The following is an 18,899-nucleotide window of genomic DNA, read 5'->3' on the forward strand; positions in this document are numbered from 1 at the left end:
TCTATTAAAACCAAGGACAACACTGTCATCATATGGGGAGCCCAAACCAAACCCAGAGGCCAGGAGGGGTCCTTGGAGATCATTTCACAGATTAAAAAAAAAAAAGAAATCTGTGGTTGAGCATGGACCAATGAACCAGGAGGTCACTGCTTAATTCCTGGCCAGAGCATATGTCTGGGTTGCGGGCTCAATCCTCAGTATGAGCCATGCAGGAGGCGGCCGCTCAATGATTCTCCTTCATCATTGATGTTTCTCTCCCAGCCTTCTGGTAACAAAAGTTCACTCCTGCGGCCTTACAGAGAAAGTAAAGCAAAGATGAACTGATGCAGGCCACGAACTCAGGATGAGTCAGAAGCCACTGGCCTGAATTCAGGACAGTTACAGAGGAATTACAGACACTAGTTTCCCAGATGTAATTAGCAATAATAATAATAGATAATCCATAAATAGCATTTACTGTGTCCAGCCACTGCTCTAAGACTTGATGTGTGTTTTATTCATGCTCATCCTCAGAATCATCCTATGAGGTGGATGCCATTCTTTTCCTCACTTTAAAGATAAGAAAACTGAGACACGAGGAGGGCACGTAACTCTAAGTTCACACAGCTCTCAGGCAGTAGGAGTGGGTTTGCACTCACACAGTGCCTCCAGCGTGTGTGCTCCCAACCTCTCCACCACAGACTCCCAAGGAGGCGGGACTGGAGCCACAGAACTGCAGGACGGAAGAACTGATGAACTCAAAGGGCTCACAACTTTACAGGTGACCCCTACCGCTGAGGCATGCCTCAAAACACTCTAGAATGGGGAACACACATGTCCTTTTCTATACAATCTCCTCAGAATACTGCGACCTGGTGAAAGGAATCGTAAAACTGAGGTTGGACGTCAGGAGAAACACAAGAGGAAAACAGGAAAACGAATTTCTTTTTTCTTTTTTTTTAAATATATTTTATTGATTTTTTACAGAGAGGAAGGGAGAGAGATAGAGAGTTAGAAACATCGACGAGAGAGTAACATCGATCAGCTGCCTCCTGCACATCTCCTACCGGGGATGTGGCCGCAACCCAGGTACATGCCCTTCACCGGAATCGAACCTGGGACCTTTCAGTCCGCAGGCCAACGCTCTATCCACTGAGCCAAGCCGGTTTCGGCGAAAACGAATTTCTTTTTCAAAATAGTTTCAAGAACTACAGATCTTTGTCTAGCGAGCCAGATAGAAAAAGAGAATAACATACTGTTTAAAAAACCAGAAAGAGAAAACAGCATCAAGTAGACATGAGCTCTAAAAAGTAAATCATTTTATACCTAACTAGAGGCCCGGTGCACGAAATCGTGCATGGGTAGGGTCCACAGGCCTGGCCGGTGATCAGGGCCGATCTATGGGGCAACTGGCAGGGTGATTGGGGACCCCTGCCTACACCCGCCTTGACCAGCCTGGCACTGCCCGCTCACCAGCCCCGCCCACTGCCACCGCCGCTGGCCGCCTCCCTCTGCGGGGCAACGGGGGGGGGGGGGGGGGGGGGGCACTCGCACTGCCTTGGCTGGTCTGGGGCCCGCAGGCCGCACCTGCACTGAGCGTCTGCCCCCTGGTGGTCAGTGCACATCATAGCGACTGGTCATTCAGCCAGTCATTCTGCAGTTTCGTCCATTTGCATATTATTATATAGCAGGGGTCCTCAAACTTTTTAAACAGGAGGCCAGTTCACTGTCCCTCAGACCACTGGAGGGCCGGACTATACTTTTAATAAAAAACTATGAACAAATTCCTATGCATACTGCACATATCTTATTTTGAAGTAAAAAAACAAAACGGGAACAAATACAATATTTGTATTTGCATGTGGCCCACGGGCCGTAGTTTGAGGACCCCTGTTATACAGGATAATGGAATAACGAACATGCAATCTTGCTGCCCTAACTTCTGACATGTATAAATTATGATAAAAACAATGGGCAGAGAGAAAAGGAGCCTATCATCAGTATGCTGAACAAAATGTGTTAATATATTAACACAGCTCATCTCAGTGCTGGGATTATTGGGGGGGGGGGGGGGGGGTAGAGAACTGGCATGAATTATCTATCAGGGAAAAAATTACCACTATGTTTTCATTTGTTTGGTTAGTTTGGTTTGTTGTGTGTGTGTGTTTTTTTAATCCTCATCTGAGGATTTTTTTTTACTGATTTCAGAAAAAGGAAGAGAGAGAGAGAGAGAGAGAGAGAGAGAAACATCGATCCATTGCTCCCGTACCCACCCTAACCGGGGATCGAACCCACAACCTTTTGGTGTACAAGACAACACTCCAACCGAGGCACCTGGCCAGAGCACCATTGTGTTTTTATCCAAAGACAGCTGTAAAATACCTATTGTGTCTCTAAGACAGAAATGCAGGTTGCAATTCTGAGCCTCTTGGCTCAGACCTAATGCGGCCAGTTCTCTGGCCCTTCACAGGGCTCCCCCCTCTCCTCTCCTCCTCCTGCCCCGCCTCATCATCATTTGGTTTCAATGTCACTTCTTCAAAGCTATCTTCCCTGACCCTTCCCTCTCACAGAATCCTATGGGTAGCTTCATAGCACTTAATCATCATTTGTAACCCCACACTTACTTGTGATTATTCAACATCTGTCTTCCTGCTGGACCATGGGTTGGCAGATGAGTCTATGGGACAAATCTGGCCCACCGACTGTTTCTGTAAATAAAGATTTATTGGAACACGGCCACTATCATTCATTTACTTATTTTAGCCATTTTCACAATACAATAGCAGAAGTGAGTGTTTACGGCTCACAAAGCCTAAAATATGTACCATCTAGCCATTTAGCAAAAGCTAGCCAACCCTACACTAGAGCAAAGCTTGGTGAGGGCAGGGATTCCCTCTGACTGGCTTGCCAAGATCTAGCAGACGACCTGGCATGTGAAAGGCATTTAGTAAGTTTAGTGATGAAGAAACCTGGGAAGTGGGAAGGGTAGGTAGTATGTGCTCCTGGTTCAAGAGACCCTCACATCTATATGTTCATTTAATCTCGTGCACTAACCCAAGGTTGATGACACTTGCTATTCCTGTTTACTCATGAACTGGAGGGAGCCTGCCAAGGCTCATTCTGGCTGTAAAGGCCGGGCCAGGTCTCCATGCTCGGCCATTCTGTTCCAGAGCCTGAGCTCCTGACCACGGCCAGGCGAGATGATCTTCTCATTCATATTTTTAGTAATTCCTCAGCTGCAGATGTAGCGACTGGGCAGAGAGCCAGCTGTTTCTCAGCATGTCCTCCTGGGCTGCCGGCAGGCACACGTTAGCCAACCACCATGCGCGCCACCCTCGGAGTGGCTATGAATGTCGTCCTGCTTAGGCTGCAGACATGTCACCCAGGCCCACTCTCCCTCCCGTAAATCACCAACAGGGACTCAGTAGCCCCATCTCACAGGTGAAAGAAAGAAGGTTAACAGAGGTGAAGTAACTCGCCAAGGTCAAGTATCAGTATGAAGCAGAGGTCAGTTGTGAGCCCGCAATCTTAATACCATTACACTACAACCCATTTCCTGCTTCCAGCGGGCTCATCGCCTCCCCTTCCTTTTCCGGCTTCCACGAGAGCCAGGCATCCACAAGAAGGCGGTAACGAGCCTTTTCATTCTGCGCCATGATAGCATGTCATTTCCATGCCATCTAGATAGTGGGTGGGGAGAAATAACTCTGCAAAGGACCTCGACATGACTTCATTAAATGATCATAACACAGAAGCAAAAACATCTGTTAATGAAGACAGATGACCCTGGGACACAGAGTGATCCCAAGTCATAAGGAAGGGACAGTACAGAGCAGCTGGACTCTGGCTTGTAAAACAACTCTCCGCGTGTCTCGAGGCAGTGTAACCCAGTTCCCATGCAAAGATCAAATTTCAACTCAAAAGCAGGACCAACGGCCCTGGGTCTGTCTCTGTCTTCCAGCTGAAGGTGGAGGAGGAAAAAATAGTGACGGCCGCTCACCGCACTCGGTGAGCTACAACAAGAACCTCATTCCCAATCCCATGTTCTGCGAAGGCACCATGCGGCCACCTTGATGACAGGTCTCGTAAGCACCTACGTTACCCTCCCCGTCACTTCCCGGAGAAGCAGCATGGGTGGCACAGGATCCTGGCAAAGCCCCAAGTCAGAGGCCAACTCTGCCAAGCTGACTAATAGGGTATGCCAAGCATTCCTTCCTCAACCCTCTCTCTCTAGGTCAAGCTCAAGGTCTTCATCGCAAAAAACCAGGACACCAGTGTCCCCGCCTCACGGATGGGAGAACTGCCCAAAGGTGCTTATGGGACAGCCCTCCCCTTGGGAACCAAGCCCTCTGCACCATCGGGGATCTTTTACTCCAATGTAACAAAAACATCCTGTCATGTACTGATTGCAAAATACAAAACATAAAATTCTGCGCTCTCTGCTCCCATCCCCAAGCGGGGTGGCAACGAGGGAAAAGAGATGGGGCAAGTTCTGCACAGCAGTCTCACTCCGTGTTACCACTCCACCGTGAGCTACAGCTACACTCAGAAACTGAAAGCATGTATAATGAATAATTTTGTATCTGTTGAGATTAGTAATAAAAAATTGGGGCTTGTGTTTTATGTATCGTTGGGGTTTTTATTCCACTTTGCTCATAATGCTTTTTTATTGTAGTTTACAGAAATATCAGTCTACAACAGATTGAAAATAAAAATAAAACGGGTCCTTCCCTACAGACTTGGAAAATAATTGCCAACAGCAAAGCAGTTAAATGAAATTGAGCTTGTTTCTTACACGTGTGAATAAGCTGCTCAAACTCACTCCTAGGAAGAGAAACACAAACTAAAAAATACACGAAGATACCATTTCCCCCTGCCTGGCAAAGACCAAAAGGGTCCTGGAGAGCTGACTGCTTGGCAAGGCTGTGGGCAACAAGTCACACATACGGCGGAGGGAGGGCAATGGGCACAACCCACCAGTTACAAATGGAAAGCCATGTCTAGGAAGTCAGCTGACAGGCATCCCCCCACACCCGTGAAATGATGTATGGACAAAGTTGTTCCCTGCAGCCTTGTTTGTAAAAAACCAAGGACTGGAAAACTACCGTGGTGCCCATTGGGGGGGGGGGGGGGGGCTGGTTAAGTGAATTCAATACATTAGAGCAACTGAATACTCTGCAGCTATAAAAAACGAATGAGGAGGCTCTTCACATGCTAGCACAGACCCACCTCTAAGATACAAAAAGCGAGGGACAGATATGGACAGATCAGAATATGCTGTCAGTGTTCTGTTTTCAAAAACTGGCCAGTGTGCTAAGTGGTTAGAGCGTCAGCCTGCACACCGAAGGGTCCTGGGTTCAATTCCTGGTCAAGGGCACGTACCTGAGTTGCAGGTTCAATCCCCAGCCCTGATAGGGGAGCATGCGGGAGGCAACCAATCAATGTGTCTCTCTCACATCGATGTTTCTCTCTCTCTCTTTCAAAAAAAAAAAAAAAAAACTAGGAGAGAAATATAAACAAATATGCTGGTACATGCATACGCCATTGAGTGGAAACAGAAGACACTGCAAATATTGACTGATGCCAGAGACAAGAATTGGATAGTGGGCATAGTTTCAACATACATCCTTTTACACAATTTTAAATTTCTACCATGTGAACTCATATGACATTTTCAAAAACTTTAAATTTTTATTCACAAAAATAAAACTGATTTGCAACAGCATGAATGGACCTAGAGGGCATTATGCTAATAAAATAAGTCAGTTGGAGAAAGACAAATATCATGAGTTCACTTATATGTGGAATCTAAAAAACAACATAAATGAACAAACAACATTGAAACAGACTCATAGACAGAGAAAAGGCTGACAGTTGCCAGAAAGGAGGAGGGGTGGGGGACTGGGTGAAAAGGAAAGGATTAAGAAGTACAAATTATGGTTGCAAGACAGTCCCATGGACGGTAAAAGACAGCATAAGAAATACAGTCAGGCCCTAACCGGTTTGGCTCAGTGGATGGAGCGTCGGCCTGCGGACTGAAAGGTCCCAGGTTCGATTCCCGTCAAGGGCATGTATCTTGGTTGCGGGCACATCCCCAGTAGGAGGTGTGCAGGAGGCAGCTGGTCGATGTTTCTCTCTCATTGATGTTTCTAACTCTCTATCCCTCTCCCATCCTCCCTTAAAAAAAAAAAAACCAAAAAAATTAATTTAAAAAAAAAAAAAAAAAAAGAAATACAGTCAGTACGTACGGCACCAGGTAGATACTGAAAGTATCGGGAGATCACGCTGCAAAATACACGACTGTCTAACCACTATGCTGCACGCCTGACATTAATACAAAATAATATTGAATATAAACTGTAATTGAAAAAAATAAAGATAGAAACTGAGCTTAGCTACTTTGTGTATTTCTCAGTAGAAATACCTAACTGTATATACCAAATTTTAAAAAGGGTATGTTATTCGCTTATTAGATGACTAAAAATCTTTTTTTAATATATATTTTGATTTTTTTACAGAGAGGAAGGGAGAGGGATAGACAAGTAGAATCATCGATGAGAGAGAAACACTGATCAGCTGCCTCCCGCACACCCCCTACTGGGGATGTGCCCGCAACCAAGGTACATGCCCTTGACCAGAATCGAACCTGGGACCCTTCAGTCCGTAGGCCGACGCTCTATCCACTGAGCCAAACCAGTCAGGGCTAAAAATCTTTTACTATATGATGTGCCCTCATTATCAGGAAAAGGGAAAACATTGTATCCTGAGTGAATACAAAAGCTTTGCCACACACCACCAGCGCCGTGCCTTCCCCAGCGCCGTGCCTCCCACCAGAGCCGTGTCTTCCGAGACCTCTCAGTTGGAAATCACAGCTTCTTCCTCCTTCTGTCCACTCCAGCACTTTCCCTCCCTGGTCTGGTCTTTGATTGGAAGCTAGATTACAAGGTGCCCGCCTGCTCATCTTCTCAGCACTGCTCACCAGAGGAACAGTTCTTAGCATCCTATAGACCCAGAGAGGCCTAAGTCAACTGCCCAGGGTCCCAAACGCCACAAAGTATCAGGGTCAGGATGGAACTGGGTCCCCAGTTCAGGGTTCTTTCCAATGACATCATTCAGATTCCTTTGCTGGTGGAAAAAAGAGGAGCTCTAGAATAAAACAGTAATAAAATGGCCGGGCACTGGGCTAAGCACTAGACATAAATGATTCCATTTAAGTCTTGCAACCCCTCAGAGAGGTACGTTCTCTCATCACCTACAGGCTATGGATGAGAAACCGAGTCTCTGAGAGGGTAAATCATAGCAATTAGTACCGAATCGTTATTTTGAGCACCCACCCCCTCTCACTTAGGAAGTGCCTCACTTGGGGAATAAATCGGAGCGTCTCTCTACGATCCTATCCTGACCTGCTCCAGTGCAGAGCTGACCAGGAGAGAGCTGTGGACCTCTCTAAGCCCGATGCCCCCACACCACAGAAACAGGGAGACGGAACCCCATTTCCCCAGCACCACAGTCAGACCACCCCATCTGGTGCCTTTGCCTCTGCTCCTGCCCAACGCCCACTGAATGTGGACAGCAGGCTAAGATAAACGCAGAATTCCACTGGATCCTACGATACCAACAGCTCTGTGCTTTGGAAAATATTAATTCACGGGCAAAATGAGAATAACTGAAAGGTAACATGCGGGAGGGCATCACCGCTCACAGAATGCTTCTGGCGGCAGGACCTCCTGAGATTCTCCACAAAGAGCTGTGAGGAAGGTAGCTCATCCTCTGCCTCTCTGTTGTAAAGAAATGAGGGGACACACCCGAGATTTACCAGCCCTGAGGTCCCAAACCCCCAACTCCTCCTCTCGAGAGCCGAGAGCCGGAGGAAGAAGGACGTTGTTTTCCTCATTCCCTAGGGCTGTGCTGCTGTGAGTGTGCTCCCCACACCAGGACCATCTGGTCACCAGAGAGGGGGCTAGAAATGCCAAGTCCCACTGCAGACCTACTGAACCGAATCTGCATTTTAACAAGATCCCAGGCGATTCCTGGGCCCTGCTTTCCTGAAATTTCGGCAATTCTTCCCTTCTACGAGCTACCCCTCTTCCGTCATTATCCAAGAATTATTTACTGAGCATCCACCACACATGTGCCAGGCACTATGCTGAATGCTGGAAATCGACAGCGAATAAGATCGATCCAGCTCCTGCCTGTGGAGTTAGCTGCCAGTCTAGCACAGGTTTCTCAACCTTGCCTGCTCATCAGAATAAACTTCGGCAATTTACAAAAAAAAGGGCAAGTGCCTGAAAAATCCACCCAGACCGACCTACACCCACGTACACTCAGAAACTCTGGGATTGGGGCCCTAGGAGCTTCATATCAAAAAAGCTGAGTGGCAACCACTCTGGGGAGCCGCCTGGCAATACCTAATAGAAATGCCGAGAGGCACATCTGGGAACAGCACTTCCGCTTCCAGGACTATGTCCCGGAGGAATGAAGGCACATGCGTAAGGAAGGCAGAAACAGCAGCATTCACTGTGGCACTGTTTCCAGAGAGAATATTATGGAACCCACCCAACTGTCCCTAAATAAGGTGATGAATAAGTAACCCATCATCACGTCAAAGAATGTGGCTACCGAGCAGTGAGCATGAATATACTAGAACTATATGTGTCAAGATAATTTCAAATATAATTGTTGAGTGAAAAAGCTGCAAAAGATTGCATGTATTTACACACAAACCCTGACATACTGCTTATGGACTCAAATATGAACTATAAAGACATGCAGAGTAAACATACCAACTTCAGGAAAATGGTTAGTTCTGGAGGAAAGGAGAGGAAAGAGACAGGGGTGGTTAGAGATTGTTTAAAAGATTTTATGCCTAAGAAAAATCTCAACCGAGTATGACTAAATTTTAATATCTGTTAAATCCGAAGGGTAGGTATTTGAATATAAATATATTAAAATACATTCGTTTTTCCCATACTCTTTGGGTATTAAGACTTTACGGTTTTTTTATAAGTTTCTTTTAAAAGTTTCTCATGTGACATGACATATAGCCAGGGTTGGGAATCCCTATTCTAGGAGCAGAAAGTAGTAAAAACCTGGCTATGTAATATCAAGAAACACATCTACAGAATGGCAATGATCTATAGCTCTTGAAAGTTTACTACCTTAAAAATTTTACATAAACTTAAAAAAACTTGAACATGGCAGATAATTCCTACACGCAATATGTTTTTCAGAGGCCAAGGTTATTACCCAGGGAAAGCAATTATTTCTCAAAATGTAGCTGTCAGCTCACCTGCAAGAGAATGAGGAGGGAGTGGGGAGAAGGGAATACTTACGTTAGAATGCACATCCCAAGGCTTCTTCGTGGGTGCCAGGGACAGACACCCAGAGTCTGAATTTATTTTTTTAATATGTTTTATTGATTTCAGAGAGGAAGGGAGAGAGAGAGACAGATGGAAACATCAATGATGAGAATCATTGATTGGCTGCCTCCTGCACGCCCCTAACTGGGGATCGAGCCCACAACCCAGGCATGTGCCTTTGACTGGAATCAAACCCAGGACCCTTCAGTCCGCAGGCCGACACTCTATCCACTGAGCCAAACCAGCTTGGCCAGAGTCTTAATTTTTAAGGAGAGAATGCATGTGGGCACAATTCCTTGGTACACCAAAAAAAACCACTGAAGTATAATATATTTTTAAAGCTACTGTCACTCGTATTTTTAAAACCATACATGCCTGTGTTCAATAAGATGGCATCTGTCATTCTCTAAAAAATCAAAATAAAGTGCGGGGACTGTTTTCTAAATATTTGAGACAGTAATTCCACAAGTACCTCAATCAGATCCTGATAAGAGCTGGTTTCCGGCACAGTGTACCACCTCACCTGACGGACACACAATGTCCTGGAGGAAGAACATAATCCCACACTGCCTTTCTAACAGGACTTCAAAAGGCAACTGGGTGAACAGGAAAACTCCACAAGTCCAGCCTTCCTGTTGTTCTCCCTGGAAAAGGCCCTAGACATGATTTTCACCAACGCCAACTTCAATGAAGCAACACGTGAAAACACGCGACTTGAACTGAGAGGCCTGGCCAGGGTAGTAATGTATCTGGAATTTACTCTCAAGGCTCACGGTATCTTCTAGTCCAGTGGTTCTCAACCTTCCCAATGCCGCGACCCTTTAATACAGTTCCTCATGTTGTGGTGACCCCCAATTTCATTGTTACAAATTGAACATAATTAAAGCATAGTGATTAATCACAAAAACAATATGTAATTATAAAAAAAAATATATGTAATTATATGTGTTTTTCGATGGTCTTAGGCGACCCCTGTGAAAGGGTCGTTTGACCCCCAAAGGGGTCGCGACCCACAGGTTGAGAAACATTGTTCTAGTCGATAGTCTTTTTGCTACAAGGACTCACCTGTTTCATCTTGTCATCCCCCACCTGTATCTTCTGCTCTGTCCCTATCTTCCTTGACTGTTTTGTTGTTGTTTTTTTGTCTTCCTGATCTTCCCCTTCATCACCCTTTTCCCTATTTTCACACAAAACCACCCCTGCAACCCTCACTTACAAACCCTGGAAAACTGCTCCAAAGCCTCTGGATTAAAAACAACCCCAGCGCCACAAACACATATAAGATGTTCAGCCTCACTTGTCAACAGGAAAGTGCACATTTTAAATCACGAAGATACCATTTCACACCCATGAGACTGGCAAAACCTCAAGTCTGACCACGCCGGGCGTGTCTGTAAGCCTGTGGAGCAACTGGAACTCCCCACCGCTGCTGGGTGCAATGCAAATTGGCACAACTGCTTCGGAGAGCAAGCTGGCAGTATGTCAGGGGCAAAGATGCCCAGCTCCTTTGACCCAGCCATTTCCCTTTTAGGTAGAGACCACAGAGAACCTCTAAACACATGCACAGGGAGACGAGTTCAAAACTGTTCATCGCTCTAAAAGGGCACACACAAGACACTGTCAACCGAAGTGCTCATCTACACTAATAAAAGAGAAACATGGTAATTGACATACGACCGCTACCCTTTTCATTGGCTAATCAGCGAGATATGCAAATTAACTGTCAGCCAAGATGGCGGCTGGCAGCCAGGCAACTTGAAACTAACATGAGGCTTGGTTGCCTCAGTGACTGAGGAAACCAACGTTCCCACCTTCGGCTGCAGGCCTCAGAGCGGCAGTTTAAAACATTGTAACAAATACCGCAGGACTTCAGCCAGCAGATTTGCAACATTGTATGCAAAGGCCAGAAACCTACTTTCAGGAGCGGAGGCCTAAGAGCTGGAGCCAAGCCTCAAGCTAAAGCTGGCCCAGAATAAAAAAAAAAGGAAAAAAGGAGCGTTTGGGAGTTCAGTCACCCCCAGACTGAAAACAGCCCTCAGCCCCTCACCCAGACTGGCCAGGCACCCCAGTGGGGACCCCCACCCTGAAGGGGGTGTGACCAGCTGCAAACAGCCATCATCCCCTCACCCAGGCTGGCCAGGCACCCCAGTGGAGACCCCCACCCTGATCCAGGACACCCTTCAGGGCAAACCAGCCAGCCCCACCCATGCACCAGGCCTCTACCCTATATAGTAAAAGGGTAATATACCTCCCAGCATCGGGATCAGAGGAGCCGAGAGGCCTCCCGGCACTGGGATCAGCATGACAGGGGCAGCGCCCAAACACCCTGATCAGCCCTGCTCTGTGTGTGACAGGGTGCGGCACCCCAACCCCCCGTCCCCCTGGGCCCTGCTCTGTGTGTGACGGGGTAGAGCCATAACCTCCCCATCGGCCCTGCCCTGAGTGTGAGAGTGGCGGTGCCCCAATCCCCTGATTGGCTCTGCTCTGTGGGTGATAGAGGGCGGCGCCCCAACCCACTGATCCGCCCTGCTCTGTGTGTGACAGGGGACGGTGCCCCAACTCCCCTATCGGACCTACTCTGTGAGTGACAGGGGGGAGCTCCTCAACCCCGATGGGCCCTGCTCTGTGCGTGACAGGAGGGAGCTCCCCAACCCCCTGATTGGCCCTGCTCTGTGCATGACAGGGTACGGAGCCCCAACCCCCCTGATGGGCCCTGCTCTGTGCATGACAGGGTACGGAGCCCCAACCCCCTGATGGGCCCTGCTCTGTGCATGACAGGATACGGAGCCCCAACCCCCTGATGGGCCCTGCTCTGTGCGTGACAGGGTACGGAGCCCCAACCCCCCTGATGGGCCCTGCTCTGTGCGTGACAGGGGGTCGCGCCGCAACCTCCCCATCGACCCTGCCTTGAGTGTGACAGGGGACGGTGCCCCAACCCCACATCTTCACATAAAAAATAGTCAAACTTTGCTCAAATGCAAATATACTAAAAAAAATTCTACTGTGTTCATCAGTCTTTCCACTGTAGTGCCGCTGAGATTTTGTTCAACCTTTCTGCGTGGACACACTAAAATTTTCATCTTTATCAATGTTATACCCACAAGATAAGAAACTTCTGAGCTCCTTGGAGATAAGAACTCACCTCCTTCATTTATTTAGCGCCTGCACCCAGTACGCGCCAACACTGACCCAGCAGGTCCTCAGCAAATGGCCATTTATGGAAACAGAAATGTAATCTCCTTTCCACATGACATTTCCTCTGTGGCGCGTCTCACAGCACCATTCACAAGTAAAATTAAGATGAGGTGATTTAGACCAGTTTGCATCAGTCCAAGTCGAATTTCTAGAGGGCACTTTTGTTTTCTCCTAATAAATGCTTCCTCTTTAGAAAATTCCTCAAGTTCTTCAAACAGAAAACATACCCAAAACAAAAGCCTTCCATTTGTAGGGCCAGAGAATACATAGGAAGTTAGGTCCATTGGTCCGGACAAAAATCAGAGGATTATCAACAAGGGAGGTTTCCTCATACTTGGTAGCAGCTAGTGCATTTTTAAAATTACAACACACCAGCCAAACAAGCTTTATTATCTGTGACCCAGACACGCTGTGTGGCTAAGCTTTGACAAGCCCTGAGCAAGTTGATCAAGAATCATTATGGGCCCTAACCGGTTTGGCTCAGTGGATAGAGCGTCAGCCTGCACACTCAAGGGTCCCAGGTTCGATTCTGGCCAAGGGCATGTACGTTGGTTGCGGGCACATCCCCAGTAGGGACTGTGCAGGAGGCAGCTGATCAATGTTTCTCTCTCACCGATGTTTCTAACTCTCTATCCCTCTCTGTAAAAAATCAATAAAACATATATTGTTTTAAAAGAATCATTATGGCAGGAATTCACATGGAAGTGAAATTAAAACAAATGGGAACCAGCATTAAATTTCCAGTGCACAATAAGACTTCAGTGGGGATGGGGACAGAGGAGGGATGTGAATATTTCCCAAGGCCCCTATATCTAAAACTGGCACAAGAAGTTGGAGGAGAAGAAAAAAAAAAGGGGGGGGGTGTGTTTATTTCTCAATCACATGAAGGATTTGGTACGTTTTGTTTCTGCTCTGCTGGGTCCTTTCTTGTCTGGTGACAAAACAAATCCACTTTTCAATGGTAGGTCTTGGTTTGTTCAAGTCCTACCTAGAAGGATGACACTGTTTAACACCCTTTCTGGAAAAACATCACCGTGTTTAAAAAGGCAATCCTCACTTGCTCTCTCTACCTTTACTCCAGCCAGTTCCCACCAAATAGGGTTAGGAGAAGGAAGGACCAATAGGAGCCCCAGAGAGAAGCCGAACAGTGAGGGGAGACCCCCAGAAGACCTACCTGGAAGCAATTCATCATCGCGTGCAGAATCTAAAGAGGAGTCCAATGAAAATGTATGTCAGATCAGGCGGAGACAGCCGTCTCCTCAGCACCAAGCCTTCTCCTGTGGGAAGTGAGGCTGGGAGGGACAGGGTGACCCGAGCAGCCTTTTATAAGGGGCGGGGTTAAGGATCCCCATCCCAGCCCTCCTATACTGCCATTCGGCTTGGTTTACATAAATGAACACGTGAGCTGTTTACATTAGTGGCTTCTTCCATCAGGTCCAAGAAGGCATCATTTCCTTTGTCCTTTGAGCACCTGAAGGTGACATGAGGCGATACGGACGAGAGCTGGCACTCACTGAGTACCTCACCTCTATGTACTCGGCCTACTAATTCACTCAATACAACATCCTAGACCAGTGATGGCGAACCTTTTGAGCTCTGCGTGTCAGCATTTTGAAAAACCCTAACTTAACTCTGGTGCCGGGTCACATATAGAAATTTTTTGATCTTTGCAACCATAGTAAAACAAAGACTTATATTTTTGATATTTATATGCCATTGAACAAAGAAAAATCAACCATAAAAATGAGTTCACGTGTCACCTCTGACACGTGTGTCAGGTTCGCCATCACTGTCCTAGACAGTGGTCAGCAAACTGCGGCTCGCAAGCCACAGGTGGCTCTTTGGCCCCTTGAGTGTGGCTCTTCCACAAAATACCAACTTCTGCACATGGGCCATGAAGTTTCAATCGCACTGTACATGTGCGCCCGCACGTGGTATTTTGTGGAAGAGCCACACTCAAGGGGCCAAAGAGCCGCCTGTGGCTCGCGAGCCGCAGTTTGCTGACCACTCTCCTAGGAAGTGGGCACCACTATCGTCCCATTTCTCTAGATAAGGAAAGACAAAGCGCAACCTGTTCACGGACAAAAAGCTAGATTGTGTGAGGTCCAGGCCTTGAACCCAGGAAGTCTAACTTGAGAGCACAAGCTCTTCATTGCTTGCTCAAGACAACGGTGTCCAAAGAGGAACATACAACTCCCAACTTACGAAGTACTGGTTCCTCACCTCACCGGGGCGGTGACCCCGAATGTGGCGCCTCTTTAAAGATTCCACATGAGGTTGTCACCTCTCCAGACACAGCTCTAGCCTGCTCCTTTCATGCCCTACCTGCAGCCCGCCTCCCTGGCCAAGTTTCACTGGAAACAGGTAGTGACATTCCGCCCCGGAGTGCCAAGAAGCCTCAGCTGCGCTGAGGGTGGAAAAAAAAAAGCTGGAGGCTGGCTTCCTCTTGGGACACACTAGCTCTCAAGTTCCCGAGCTGCTTTAGTTCAGAGAGGTGTCCCCACACACAAGCAGGACAGGTGTACCACCCAGGGCTGGGACTGCACCTCGCTGCCCCGTAGGCCTGAGGCCACCCCAGCAAGCCTGAAAGAAGAGTACTGGTCAGCTGCTCTGGTTTCAAAGGTCCCCTCGGAGCTCAGCTTGGCCTAGAGAGACACTGGGCGGACTGGCATCACCTCTTCACTGCACCGAGCAACACTAATGCCACTCGACGGGAAGGAGCGGGAGGCCGTCTCTGCGTGAAGAAGGAAGGAAAGGAGAGGACACTGAGATGCTCCAGGAGCCACCCACCTCCTCCAACGGGCCCTGCGCCCATCCCCTGGCAGCCATCACCCCGGGAAGCCCCGGCATTTGTTCTGCTGACCAGGGCAGTGCCCACATCCAACAGTGCTGAAAACTGAAGCCAGCACCAGCGGGTCTCAATTCCACTCCTGAGCTGCCACATGGCTCCTTAATGCTCCTTTGCCATGTGTTAATCTTGCAACGAAATGTGGGACAGAAGATTTAAAAGGCTGTGTGATGGGGGAAGGGCAGCCAGATCACCTTACCTCCAGACTTCTCCATCCAGCCTCCTCAGATTCCCTGTAGGGGCCTGTACTACCAGCTACAAGGGAGGTTTCCCCCAACCTGGCATTAAAAGACCACGGGTTCCAGCTTTGATCGTGGTGTGTGTGGAGGGGGGGGGGGGGGGGGGATACCCTGTAGGAGGAAGGCAAGGCACACACTCTCTCACCCTGCACAGGAGGGCAATGTCTTACTCCAGCGAGCAAACTGTGCACCCAAGTGTGTCTGTGTGTGTGTGTGGGGGGGGGGGGGGGCAGCAGGGTGCACCCTGAGGACCCAAGGGCTAGAAGCTGCTCCTGCAGAAACTGAAAAGCAAGGGAAAGCAACGGGAGAAACCCAAGTTAAAGTCACCAACCACCACACCAGGGAGCCTAGGGATGTCCCCTTGCTGCGTCCACGCCCACCAGCCTCCACGGGTCCGCAGTGCATCAGGCCGGAGAACCCCGGAGACCTCCACCCGCACGGCCAGTCCCGCCGCCACAGGCCTTCGACGTCACTGCCCATCATGCAGACCACCCTGTGCCTCTTTCACAGACGGGGACACTGAGGCGCCCAACACAAACGACGCTGCTGTCTCCAACCAGGTGAAGTTCACTTCTCTAAGCACAATTTGGCACTTTTTCACAGCTTTATGACACTGACGACATACATGTCTCCAGATACGCCGCTTGCCTTTGCAAAGTGAATGTTAAATACAGTTTCAGGAGTGAACTCGAAATGAGATGAGGGCGTTCGGGGAGGCCGGGAGGGCTTCTTCTGCCTCAAGGGCAGGATGAGTAGCGCCCCCCCCAACCCCCCATCCGCTTGCCCCCCAAACCCTTCCCCCGGGACGTCCGGGTTCGGCCTGCCCCCCAGCCAATTCCACCGCCACCCGCGGGCGGAGGCACCGGCGCGGCCGGGGGCCGGCGGGCGCCCAGGTCCCCGGGCAGAGAGGGCGGCGGGGAGCTGGGGACCCCTCCCCAGAGGCTCCGGGGGCCGCGGCCGGCCCGCCCAGCCCGGGGCCAGCAACTTCCAGCGGCGCCGCGGACCCGCCGCCCTCGCCCCCGCCCCCACCCCCACCCGCCGCCGGGCGAGCGAGCGGCTCGGGTTTCCCTTTCTTCGCCGCCCGCGCCTCGGGCGCGACCCCCCGGCGGCGGCGGCCACTCACCATATTACAGATGGAGGCGATGTTTCGGACAGTCATGAGTCTAAAGGTTGCAGCGACCCCGCACCGCCATCTTTACAAGGGGAAAACAGGACTGTCCATGGTGGAGCGCTGCAGGGAGGCCAGGCGGCGGCGGCGGCGGCGGCGGGAGGCGGCCTGGGTCCGGCTTTCAGTTTGGCTGCGAGGAGGCCGGGAGCGGGGAGGCGGGAGGGCGGGGGCGGGGGCGGGGGCGGGGCCGCGGGGGGCGGAGGGACGGCGCGGGGCGGGGATTGGCGGAGCCGGGGAGCTGGGCCGCGGGCGGCGGCGCGGGAGGAAGGGCGGCCCGAGCGCTGCGTGCTGCCCGCGCCCCGCGCCCCCGTCGTGCGCCCGGCTCAGGCTCGGCCCCGCGGCCCCCCTCCGCCCGCGCCGCGGCCCCGTGCTCGGCCTTTTTCTTTCCTGCTTCGCTATTTGGGCTGAAACGCGGGGGCAGGCCCGCGGCTGCGGCCACCGCACCGCGCGGGTTCCCCGGGCAGACCCAGATGCGACGGCGGCGGCCTCCTCGGGGCCCTTGGCGCCGTTGGGGACCCGGGGACGGCGCCGGGCGCTGGGCACCGCCCCGCGGAAGGGCCGCACCTCCGCCCGTCGGCGGGGTGAGGCTGGGGCTGGGGGGTTGCACCCCGATCCCGGGCACCGACGCCGCCGAGGGGCCTTTTCTGTCTCACTTTTTCTTTCCTGCCCCGCGTCCCCCAGTGACCCTGGGTCTGTATGTTGTGGCCAGCAGAGAACGCGGAGGGGTAGGGGTGACTAAGGCCAACGTTTACTTTTTCCCGGGGCTGCGGCCAGATGGCACCGGCGGGGGCCCGAGGAGTAAATGGGGTCCGGACTCGGGCGTGTCCGCAAGTCCGGCCAGCGCGGGCCGCCGGGTGCCGGGCGCTGGGCGGGGAGAGCGGTCTGGGTCTGGGCGGAGGCCGGGGCGAGCGCTCAGGCCACGGGTGATACGAGCGGTACAAAGGACGAGTCTCGGTTCTGGGCGAGGAGTAGGGGCTGTCTCAGGAGCCATGAGAATCCGAAAAGGAGGACCAAATGCACGCATCTCAAAGAAAAACACACCGGGCGTCATTCTTTAGGTGCTGAGGCTGGTGCTGTGCTGGCTTCGACACATTTCCTGCACAGAAGGTCGTGGCTTCTGGCTCAAAGAGCAAACCTGCACCACTTCGCAGAGATGTTCACGGGAAGTGTAGGAGCCCGTTTTCAAACGTGTGAAACGATGCCGCATACAAGGTAGCAACTCGGTGTTTTCAACAGGAAAGTTGCACAAGTGAAAACACAAAACACGTGGTCATTCTTAAGCCAATACATTTAATGACAATTGAGTTAGAAGAGAAATTAATATCTAACCAAGGGAAAATATCACACTTCCCATTCTCCGCTAACTATTTCATGTTATACACCCAAGATTTGAGAACCATTGATTGCTAATAGTCCAAGGACCTGGTTGGAAATTAAAGACAACTGCTGACTCGAGTTGTGTGGGGTCATATTGGCTCCATACATTTTAATGGATTTAAGAAGCAAATTCCCGCTTATGGTAAGCCATTCTGCCCACGTCTTATTTCCAAACAGATCCCTATTGTGGTGATTGCTAACTTTGATATCTTATTGTTAGTCATGATGTTCTTTCATGATCTTCCACCACCACCATCTAACTCGGGTAATAGAAGCAATTATCACCTTTTGCAGGTCAGTAAAATAAGGCTGGATCATGTTACCCAGATATTACCAAGGAAGCTGGTGCCATAACCTGGCTGACACCTTGAAAAGGAGAAACGGCAAAACACCCAAACAATGGCCAGTTGGGTAACTGAGGCCTAGAAAGGCTTAAAGACTTGAGAAAAGTCACAAAACCAGTTCAGGAGCATCCTCAAGGCGAACCCTCAAGCCCTGGGACTCAATTTCATAGACATCCCACCATGAAGGCATTAACCCAAAGCCTTAAATGAAATGGAAGTTTTGTGCCATAATAGGGTTCAGTATTTCTGCCGGCAGTGATCGCAAAGTCCACAGGACTGAAACACCATTGGCATGATGAAAACTGAGCATCATTGAATTACTGAGCAGCAGATCAGCAACTTAAAAGGATCCTTTTTTAACAGCATAGAGCAGGGGTGGGCAAACTTTTT

General features: G+C 50.0%; 1 protein-coding gene across 7 annotated transcripts in view; it reads right to left on the minus strand.

Annotated features, from left to right (window-relative positions):
• The window catches only part of USP46 (ubiquitin specific peptidase 46), a 100,864-nt gene extending 83,925 nt beyond the window's left edge, over positions 1–16,939 (minus strand). For 3 of the 7 annotated variants that reach the window (XM_036333802.1, XM_036333788.1, XM_036333780.1), the window contains exons 1-2: positions 16,744–16,939; positions 13,708–13,737 (exon numbers count right to left, since the gene is read on the minus strand). In XM_036333802.1, coding sequence (XP_036189695.1) covers positions 13,708–13,737; positions 16,744–16,779 — 66 coding nt within the window. In that variant the 5' untranslated portion in view covers positions 16,780–16,939. Of the gene's footprint in view, positions 1–13,707; positions 13,738–13,946; positions 14,201–16,743 lie in introns of those variants that run through there. The other 4 variants (XM_036333800.1, XM_036333789.1, XM_036333787.1 and 1 more) reach the window with 3 other exon arrangements.
• Between the last annotated feature and the right edge of the window lie 1,960 nt (positions 16,940–18,899).

This window comes from Myotis myotis, unplaced genomic scaffold (genome assembly GCF_014108235.1).
Source record: "Myotis myotis isolate mMyoMyo1 unplaced genomic scaffold, mMyoMyo1.p scaffold_m19_p_1, whole genome shotgun sequence".
Taxonomy (NCBI): domain Eukaryota; kingdom Metazoa; phylum Chordata; class Mammalia; order Chiroptera; family Vespertilionidae; genus Myotis; species Myotis myotis.